At 43.2% G+C, this 10,782-nt stretch overlaps 2 protein-coding genes across 2 annotated transcripts; both read right to left on the bottom strand.

Annotated features, from left to right (window-relative positions):
• Positions 1-921: 921 nt before the first annotated feature.
• Positions 922-2,930, bottom strand: nim1kb (NIM1 serine/threonine protein kinase). The gene is made up of 3 exons (XM_076079931.1): positions 2,660-2,930; positions 2,264-2,532; positions 922-2,088 (listed from the first exon to the last, which is right to left on the bottom strand). The coding sequence occupies exons 1-3, from the start codon at positions 2,925-2,927 to the stop codon at positions 1,351-1,353; spliced, it is 1,275 nt and encodes a 424-aa protein (XP_075936046.1). The 5' UTR covers positions 2,928-2,930; the 3' UTR covers positions 922-1,350.
• Positions 2,931-5,013: 2,083 nt separating this feature from the next.
• Positions 5,014-9,076, bottom strand: ccdc152 (coiled-coil domain containing 152). The gene is made up of 8 exons (XM_076079594.1): positions 9,014-9,076; positions 8,392-8,497; positions 8,045-8,113; positions 7,598-7,662; positions 6,945-7,080; positions 6,587-6,714; positions 6,289-6,408; positions 5,014-5,142 (listed from the first exon to the last, which is right to left on the bottom strand). Exons 1-8 carry the CDS (start codon positions 9,074-9,076, stop codon positions 5,014-5,016), a joined length of 816 nt encoding a protein of 271 aa, XP_075935709.1.
• Positions 9,077-10,782: the final 1,706 nt, after the last annotated feature.

Below are 10,782 nucleotides of genomic sequence, written 5' to 3'. Positions count from 1 at the left end.
ATGAAAAGATTTGACCTGATGTTTGAAACAAAGTCATGTATATCTTTGTAACACTGTAGAAATGCTTTGAAATCGTCAGTGAAAATGCTCAATAAAAAACAAAAAGTCAATATATTTTGGTGTGATGTGTTTTCACTTTCTGTGTGCATTGTGTGTGTTTGGGTGGAGGTGGTGGTGGGAGGGGGGGGGGGGGGGTGTCAGAGAGGAGGGGTGGTTATGAAAACTAACAAAAGTTTCAGACTCAGCAGATTTGCATGGAAGGCGCTGAGGCTGCTGGCTGTTGTCCCTGCAGTAAGAAAAAAAAAAACTGGGTCCCTCCTCCAGCAGACCTCATCTGCATGTGTATAGCGCAGCGCACAATAGCGGGAGCTCCGGGCCTGTCAGCTCCAGCGGTCCGCACAGAGCGTCTATTGTTTGGCCTGCAGATGTCTCCGCAGCCACGCCGCACCATCTGCCGCTTCCTGCTGGTGGGGGTCGGGCAGGGCAGGGCTGGGAGGAGTCCGGGGTTAGTGAGTTTCCCAGTGCCAGAGGGGGACAGCCGGCTTGGGTCTGTCTGGTTTGTGGAGATGGAGAGGGGTCCCGAGTATCATCTGGTGTCCTACCAGCTGCTGTCGTGACTGTTATTTACTCGCAGCCACTTCAGTGAAACTTCTGTAAACACAGAGACGCGAACTCGGCTCTGTTTGGGTGCAGCAGCAGCCACCTGCTCAGCGCCTCAACAATGAAAGCTGCGTGACGCGTCAGTTTTTTCCAACAATTTATTTAGTTTTTATGAACAATAGGAGTCTTTTCAGGGGACAGGGTTTGTTCACTTTTACAAACGTACAATGTTCATATTTAGGAACCCACTCTCAAAATCAGGTGCACAAACATATATTTGCATGAAAGAGTTATTGCACAGAAAATGAATAACCGTGACAGTATTGTAAACTTCTTCTTGGGTTGTTTGGCTCTTCAAATCTGAAGGGTCCAAAAGGAAAAAAAATAAAGTGACATTTATTTATTTCACTTATCTCTAACCCTTTTCTTCTTAATAATTCTGGATATTTTAATCTCTGCAGGCCTCTAAAATCATTACAATTAAATCATTTTTGAAGTAAAAAATCACTCTTTAAAACTTTGACTTTTGTTAAACTTCATCAGGCACTTTAATATATATCTTAGGCCATCCAAAAAAGTTGCACTGGAGGAAATTAAACATATTTTAAAGTAAGCGTTAGTAAAAAAAACAAGTCACTTCTCCACAAACAATATAAAATATAAAATTTAAAAAAACACTATGGCTACAAATGTCATGTTTGTATAAAAAAGCCTTTATAAAAACTCTGCTGCAGTGTCTCGACCAGTCTTTTATGAAAGCACGCAAAATTTGGAGGTGTGTCTGAGGCCCCTGTAGGCCCGGAGCCCCTCCCTCTTGGGGTCCCTCACCATCCCTCGGACCACTGGGGGGCTGTCGCAGCCCATCCTCTTCTGGGCTCGGTGCAGCAGGATGCGATAAACCCCGGTGACGGGGCTGCGGCTGTTTTTGGGCTGATTGTTCTGCAGGTGCTCCGTGGAAAAGCCGAGCTCCTCCAGCAAGCCCCTGACCTCCTCCTCCACCTCCTCCGCCAGGTCCCCACGCTCCGAGTCCAGGCTCGTTGGTTCGGGAGGCCAGAGAAACTGCACGGGTAAGAGCCAATCGCAGCCCAGCATCTGGTCGACGGCGTAGCGCTGAGCGGGGGCCTTCTTCAAGATGCCCTTGATGAGCCTCTGGCAGGGACCGGGCACCCAGGGAGGGACGGTGTACGCGCATTCGATGACGCAGCGCCGCAGCTTCCCCATGGTCTCAGCGCGGAATGGCATAGAGCCGGTTACCATGAAGAAGAGGAGGACCCCCATGGCCCACACGTCCACTGGGGGCCCCAGGTAGCACTCGTCCCTAAAGAGCTCTGGGGCGGCGTAGGGCGGCGAGCCGCAGAAGGTGTCGAGGGCCACGTTGCAGTTTGAAACCTGCGTGCTGAATCCAAAGTCCGCCACCTTTATGCAGCCGCTGCTGGTGAACAGAACGTTCTCCGCCTTCAGGTCCCGGTGAATGACGTTGATGTTGTGCTGCACAGCAAAACGCAAAACACACAAATTTTAGTCGTTTGCTGTATTTAGAGTAGTTGAGCTCATGAAATCCCAGCAGCAATGAAGATAGCAGGTAATACGTCTGATTTGAGCGTGACTTAATAGAATAAATAAATAAATAACAGCAACATTTTTGAGTTTCCATGTCACTGACCATATATGTGATGGCAGCCAGGATCTGGGAGAACGTGATCTTGCCGACGTTGTCAGACATCTTTCCCTCGGTGTAGATCCTGTTGTGGAGGTCTCCTCCGCCTGCGTACTCCAGCACCAGGTAGAGGCGGCTTGGCGTCTCCACCACCTCGTACAGACAGACCACGTTCGGGTGCTGCAGGCACTCCATGCTGCTGATCTCCTTGGAGAGCAGACGCTGGGCCTGGCCGTCCAACCTGGTCTTGTCCAGGATCTTCAGGGCTACTTTGTCTACGAATAAAGCAACACGGAGACATCAGACAACAGTCTGGCTGTCAACAAGGACATCAAATGAATCAATTGTTATCTTAGTGCCTACACAGTTAGTTAGCTAAAGTCTGACAGCATGTGCAGCTACCTTTAGTCAGAGCGTGGAAAGCCAGTTTGACCCTGGAGAAGGTCCCACAGCCAATCTCCCCGCGGACCTTGTAGAAGCCCACCCTGCGGCCTATGATCAGGTCCTTGATGGTCTTCGCGTCCTTGTCGGTGGTGAGCTTCTGCAGGGGGGTGAGGCGCGGCGGGCCGTCGGCCTTCTCGTCGTCCGGGCCGGCTTCGGAGTCGTCCGTCAGGCTGTAGCGGCTGTGGTGCTGCTTGGTGATTGCCACCTGGTACTGGCCTCCAGGCATTTCTGCAGCAGGTTGAAAACACGATCATTTACCAACTCATGGTTTGGACATGTAGCAGGGAGTTCAACAATGTAGTCAACACATTCTTCATCCAGGTGTTCACTGAAACCATATCACTTTAGATTTAGACACATTAAATACAGATTCTTGGATGGCTTAAGCACAGGAAGTATTATAATAATAGATCGAGAACATAGGAAGAATATATAAAGCGATCTTCTTGTTTTCTTACCAAGTTTCCAAAGTTCTGCACTGCATCAAAACACAGCCGTAGAATCCATTGCACGCAGCAATATATAGAAAGTTGTTCTTTTGGCCCCGTAGGACCCAGACGAATAAATTTGCGTCCCTTGCATGTGGATGTCTGACTTTTTGTGCCAAAATCATTGCAGAAGGTCCCGGTACGCTGAGCGGAACGGTGCCGTCGCGGTCTCCTTCTCTCAGTCCTCCCCAACACACTACAGTACACTGATGGCCAAAAACACAGGAGGGGAGGGGGCGCGCATGTTTGAGCCACTAGCCAAGTGGACTGACGACACGAGCTTTGCTGGCCACACCCCTCACAGCTCACCTCTGCCTATCTTCACCCACTCCTCCTCGCCCATGAAGGATTAAGGTGGTGTAATGACTCAAATCCTGTTCAAATTTGGGTCTGTGCCAATAGATTGGCATCTCCAATCCTAATGTCAGTTCAGGGCAACAATTATGCTAAAATGATCCAGCGGGCGGTAAACGTGCACATTGTATTTCTATCCACGGTTTGTACACATGTGACCAGCATGCTTTGGTTTTGCAGGTTTAGCAGAGAGAGGCTGTGTGGTGCAGCTATAGGTGGATCTCTTGGCTTTTGTGAAGATGAAATGTTATGCAACGGTATTACCCAATGTTCCCATGGAGCTCAGCTCTCTGTCCCCTGCAGACGCTGGCTGAGCAGCGCAGATAAAGAGATTATAAAAGCACAAGGTCAACGCGTCACCAGGCGGAGCGTCTTCACACAGGTGCGTTGTCCCGGTGAGGAGCAGGACGGAGCGACAGCAGGGACACGCCTCACAGTCAAAAGACACCAACTCTGCTTTCTGTTGAATAATGCAAGTGTAGTTTAACATAGCTTATCGCAGATATTCCGGTATCTGTAAACATGTTTAGGTCTAAAACAGAAAGATATTCAGCTTACTATCATATACGACAAAGAAAAGCTGCAAAGCCTCACATTTAGGAATCTGGAACGAGGGACTATTTGTCACATTTGCATAATAAATACATTTTAAAGATGAAAAGATTCTGCCAATCAATTCCTCTCTCAATTCTTAAATTACCAAATTTAAGGGATCTTTATCAAAATAGTTGGTTTATGCTATTTGTTAAAAAACATAATGATTCAAAACAAATATTCGCCAATCTGTCGCTCAGATCATTTTTTTTTGCTCTCAAATTTGTATCCAGACCTCTAACATCCAACGTACCTTAAATTGTGCACAATCAACTGCAGAAACGGATCTTGGTATTAAGCTTAAATCAGTTAAGCAGGAGTGCTGCTCAGGACGACTGCGTCGCTACGATCTCTGCAGACTTTTACTTTCAACAAAAAGTTAATTCATAAAGTTATTAATAAATGCCAAGAATAGTGGAACACAAGTTTGACTCCAAGGAATCTGAAATAAATGGAAAAAATAAGTTAAATGATTTATTTTTCTTTTGAGTGAAAGGAAATGAACTGATCCAGTTCCCTGAATGGGATTAACCTTCCAGCTGACTGATGCACCCAGACGTGCGCTGCTCCTGCTTCAGCGCCTCCCACCCATGCAGGCATCTGATTGGATTAAAGCCTTAAACAGGAATATGGCCTGCGTTTACATGAAACTCTCTGCACACTGGTCCCCTGCAAGCAGGGCGGTGCACAAGAAGCACTATAGTTAAATAAGTGATCTGTAAAATAAGCAACTCTGAACTTTGCTTTGATACTAAAATACTAATCTGGAAATTTCCAAAAAACAAACTGTCGTCACTTCTGGTCCCTGGAACGTCGGGAGAATCATGCACCTTGCAGAGCTGACAGGTCAGCAGCTTTGCCAGCCTTTTAATCAAACTAGATCTTTCTCTTCTTCAGACGGCCGTCATTAAAGCCGCCGGCACGCTGGTTCTCTTCCAACTCTTTGATCCTCTGACGCAGAGCCACAATCTCCTTGTTCTTCTCCTCCTGGAAGAACTGCAGCTTCTGAGGACACACGAACACAAACACTACACTAGAACAAGGCAATGCAAACAAGATGTATTAAATATACCCGCTAATTCTAAATCTTTTATCCAGGGATTATTGAGGACGGCTGCAACCAGGCAAATGATTGTCTGTGTGCTCAGAGCGCGGTGTCCTTTCTGTGTAGTGATAGCTAATCAAAGGCCCTTTTTAGGGCTGTATTGATTGTTTTCATTATCATTTATGATTTCTGAAATGAGTATTTCCTTGATTAGCTTGGTGTGTAAATGCACATCACAATTTCACAGACCCCAAGGTGACAACTTCAAATTGCTCCTCAATTCACAAGGATATGAAACAGAGAAAAGCTCACATTTGAGAAGCTGGAATTAGAGAATGTTTGACCTATATTCTGATAAATAAATTGGCACATGATGATGATGACGATGATGATGTTGCGAGACACACGGCTGCTGATGACTTTCAAAAGAACAGACGTGTCTGTGTTCGGCTGAGCACAAAGCAGACTTTAGAGGGAATGCGTCTGAACATTTGATGTCGATGCAAAGACGCAAGTGGATGCAAACAGACATGAATTTGTTCTGAGCGGTGCAACCGGAGACAAAGACGCGTCTGTGTGAGTTTCTGCTCTGTCTCTCTGTGTTATGAGAAGAGAAAGTGGAGGGAAATAAAAGTTTCTTGCAGGTTTTTGGGTGCACAGTCGATGCTTGGTGTGTGCGTTGATCGCAAGCTACAAATCACGTTTGCACAGTCAGCATGTTGACGAGCAAAAACACCGCAGAGGTCAAATTCGGGAGAGTAACCTCAGGTTACATTTAAGAAGGCTTTCTTCTTCAGACTTTCATCTGTCACACAAAGCTTGGAATGAGCCCGATTTTGCTTAAAAGGTGAGGACTAACAAGATGAAACATCAAGGTTCGATTAATTCAAATTGGCTTTGGTCTGAGCTGAGGTTCACATGCCAAGGTTACAAACTGCCCAAACCAGCAGGATCAAACATCAGTGACATCACTTACACACTGATTCTGTCCAAGCACCGGCACAAACGTGTTTACAGTTTGTAAACATGTTCCTGTTATGTGCCTTGTTAGTTTGCCTCTGTGATGTATAACAAGAGATGTAAAAGGCACTGTGTGGGACGCTCACCCTCTTGAAGACGCTCTGTGGAAGAAGGTTGGAGCCGTGTTGCTGCTGCTGCTGCTGCTGCTGCTGCTGCTGCTGGCTCCACTGAGCTGTGCTCTGAACTCTGGCTAACTTCGCACCAAACTGCCAAAAACGTACACAGCAAAACACCAATGAGCTTAAAAGGGGAAGCTGGAACTGGTTCCTCAAGACAACAGCAGAGACGAAGCTCAAACTTGAAATCATTTCTGGGGTTTCTGCTCATTACACAGAGATTCTTGTGTTCCTCCGGTAACACTGTTGGAAGTAGCGTTTAATTTACCTCCATCTGTAACTTCAGGAGCTCGCTCTGCCTCTCCCTCTCCTGGTCCTTCAGCCTCTTCTTTAACTCCTCCAGATCCAGATCCTTTCTCTCCAGCAGATTCTTTCCTTCAGCATCTTTAGCTTGCACTGTCAACAGCAGGTCCCAGACGAATACAGATTAATCTACACACTGCATGTCCCTCTCTTCTCTTATACTGTTATATACGAAACTTTATTTAATTTCTAGATATAACTGATCCCATGTCTATGTCTTACATTATGACTGTGGGGCTGCAGCGAGGTTATTTTGTACATATATGATCTAAGTATTCCCTGAAACATCTCACAACATCAGCATCTGTTTTGTGTGTTCCTACGCTGATGGAAGCCCTCCCTGCAGGCGTCCTCCAGCTCTCTTCTGCACTGCTGCCGTACAGTCTCTAGCTCCCTCTTGTGTCTCTCTCCCTCGGCCCTCATGTCACTGACGAGGCTCTGAAGCTCAGCCTCTCCATCCTGATGGCCACACATCTCTAGTTGAAATTACTTCCAAGCAAACATTTAGAAATCGCTACCTAGTTTTAAGGTTTTGAAACCAACAAAAATACAACTTGTAAATCACAACTTTCATTTGATATAGATTATTTGTCCAAAAGTGGAGCGGAGGGCGAGTAATCATGTCGTTAGTACTGTAGAGCTCACAAAGCTTAACATTGCTATGTGACCACAGTAGTAATTGAAGGCAACCCAATTAAATGTGTTTTTTTATCAACTCAGAGCTTCTTTTGTCTGGATGTTGGCAGCTAAACAGTATGAGGGCGATGTTTACGGAAATAATCAACGGACAATGTAACTGTCTCCCGTGGAAACTCAGATGTTGTGTACAGCATGAATAGATTAATAAATGTCTCTGGACATTCCTAATATTCATATCACAACATACAGAGAACATGAACTTACCCACACTTATCTGCTGTTTTTAATTTACCTTTTGATAAGTTCTGCCAGTGTTCACTCCTGCTTCAGTTCTTACCTTTGCGCTTCTCTCACTCTGCTGTTTCATTTCCCCCATGTCGTTCTTCAGTCTCTCGTTCTCTACTACAACATGAACAGTTTCAAAACATACGATGAAAATCCTTACAAAGAATTCCATCTATAATTTCACTCTGTGTAAATTGCTATCGTGCGTTATTGACGATTATAGATCCCAATTATAACTACACTACTACATGGATATCACGCAGCAGCACTATTACATCTAGAACCATTCAGTCTATCTGTTGTAGACTCCATCTTCTTCTTTAACTTGTGTGGAACCTGTGCTACATGAGTGCTTAGGATTGGCTCTATGTAGTATGGATATTTATTCCTAAAAAAGACTGATTTGAGTATTTTAAGTATCCAGTGGTATTATATATATATATATATATATATATAAATATGTACTGTGTGTGTGTGCCTAGTGTGTTATTGCATTTACCTCTGAGGTTGCACTGCTCCTGCAGAGTCTGCAGCAGTCTGTTCACTGTGACGAGGAGACTGTCTCTCTCTGCAACAGGTGGATCAATAGAATCAGCAACATGTCAGGTTTTTAGGTGCCATGTATATGTACAGATTCCAGTGTAAACATCTCAATGAGGCACATAGAGTTCACACAACCAATTTCCTGAACTGGAAAAGCCAGATCAGGAGGCCTGTCGATGGCAGAATCACCAGCAGAGGGAGACATACACCAAATCAAGCCCACCAAGGACCTTGAATAAATCAAAATAAATATTGTAGTAAAAAGGTTAAATACAACTCCAGGTTCAAAATGAAGATACTCACCCTCAATCAGACTATTCTCCTTGGTCTGATAGAATTTCAAGAGTCTATTGGCATCCTCCAGCATCATCTCCAACATGTTGATTCTGCCACTAACCGCTGTCATTTTCTGTTTCATAACAGTAAAGGCAAGTGGTAACACTCAACACTTTAGACTTGTCTTTATGGCCCCTCAAAGAGGTACGTGGGTCAGGTTATAGTTACTAGTTACTTCAATACATCCCAGAGAATATGGTTTAGCATTGCATCATAGTTCAGCGTTATCTATCTAGCTATCTTAACACAATAGCAGACAATAATTGAAATCAAACACGAAAGAAATATTCTACAATACAATGTGGACACAGTTAGGAAACAGCAAACACGTAACTACTGTTACAGTAATTAATTACTGTGGTTAAGGTAATTTACAAGGCTAACGGTTTAGCTAACGTTACTCCTTAAGCCGGCCTATGGCTACCTATCTGTATTTAAGTGACTATGTTTCTACAACTCATTCTCAAACTAAATATGAAGTCTTATAAAGTAGGAAGAAAAATGGGAAAAGCAGACAAGTGAATGAAATGGCAGAGACATCCTTAGTTAGCTACCAGTGCGTTAGCATAGCTAACGTTAGCTACCTTACCCGTTCCAGGTGAGTAAAGTCCTCCATACACCTGTCGAGGTTAACACCGTTTAACTCCATCATTTCAGTCCAAGAAACAGCAAACGACTGGAAGACGTACACGTATCGTATTACTGCTTCAGTTTCATTAAAGCTACACTGACATTAAGCCAGCTAAACGTCTTCTTTTGCTGCTGGCTACTGAAGTATGAGGTTGCCTGTTAAAGTTAAAGTTATGCTCCCCCTGCACGTGCTGGTACACGGCTATGCTAATGTGATCCTGCAAAAATAAACGATTCATATAAATGAGTACAGAGAGGTCCGAAGTATCTGAATACAGTTCCCTGAAAGTCCGAACCAAGTTTCATGTTTGTGTTAAACTGTATGTATTTGTTCTGGATAGTTTTGATTTCACATTGCAATTATGCCAACATACTATAAACTATACATAACATATCTATGTCCTGTCTTCATCAACCACGTGAGCTGCGTCTCCCTGCTGCTATTGATTGGATTTACTTGCAATACAAATACAAAATAAACATGCCAATTAGAGTTTGGACAAAAATATCTGACTGTGTAAAATCCAACCAAGTGCCATTTATAGTGTCATCTTACACGAGATGGAACAAGCATCCCACTGATGCATCTGCATGCAGAACTATGATGGGTAAACATTCAAATACAATAAAATAAGAAAAAAATGTTTCAGACTTTTTTTGGAATTATTTCGACACACTATACTATGACTTTTTCTGACTTTTTTCAACATACTGTGACTTTGATATGCTTTTTTTCGACATTCTATAATAAGTCTTTTTGGGGGGCTTTTTTCGATGCACTTTTTTATGATTTAAAAAAACAAACAATTTCTACCATGAAATTCAATAATCCTTTATTAGTCCCATAGCAAGGGAACTCTGCAGGGTTACAGCAGCAAAGTGGATAGTGAAACAAGAGACATCAGTGGAAAAAAAAAACTAAAAACAAGTACAAATACTAATACACAAAATAAGTAAACCACTAAAAAATTTTTTTGTTAAACATACAATACAGTCCAATTAAGTGGTTGGATCCACATTATTGTCTATATATGGTACAAAATATGAAGTGTTTATATAGTACAGTGTATTTATATTGCACATACATACATTGATATTGATTCTGATGTTAAGAGCAGTGCAGGTTGTGCAGTGTGACAGCGAATCTCTGCTTCACACACTACGTGTGAAGCAGTCACAGAAGGAGCTGCAAAGTGCTGTTAGAGTGTCTTGCATATGGTGGGAAATGTTCTCCAGGGATGATAGTTTAGCCATCAATCTCCTTTCTTCCGCCACTTCCACTGGATCTAAGGGGCATCCCAGGACACAGCTGGCCTTCTTAACCAGTCTGTTGAGTGTCTGTCTACCTTTCGGCAGTCGAGATGCGGCTGCGGCAGCAATCACACATTTTTCTACAAACTAAACTATGACTTTTTTGGGGCTTTCTCTTTCAACTTTCTCTGCTATGAGATTTTTTCGCTTTTTTCAACATACTATATAAACAGACTTTTTTGGCTTTTTCAACGTACTACAATATTACATTTTTTGACAAACTCAACTATGTCCTTTATATGACTCTTTTTAACATTCTATTATATCACTTTTTGTACTATAACCTCTAAATGATTTTCTCAAACTTAATATACTATTTCTTTCTTTTTGACATATTCTACAACTTTTTTTCTAAACAATTAATTTTAGATTTATTATTTTAGAACTATGACTTTGCTTGCATGTTTAGACATACTA

Source organism: Anarhichas minor, unplaced genomic scaffold (genome assembly GCF_050575085.1).
Source record: "Anarhichas minor isolate MPS153535 unplaced genomic scaffold, ASM5057508v1 ptg000073l, whole genome shotgun sequence".
Classification (NCBI taxonomy): Eukaryota; Metazoa; Chordata; class Actinopteri; order Perciformes; family Anarhichadidae; genus Anarhichas; species Anarhichas minor.
Note: the sequence above shows the minus strand (reverse complement) of the source record. Positions and strands in the feature narration are given on the sequence as shown.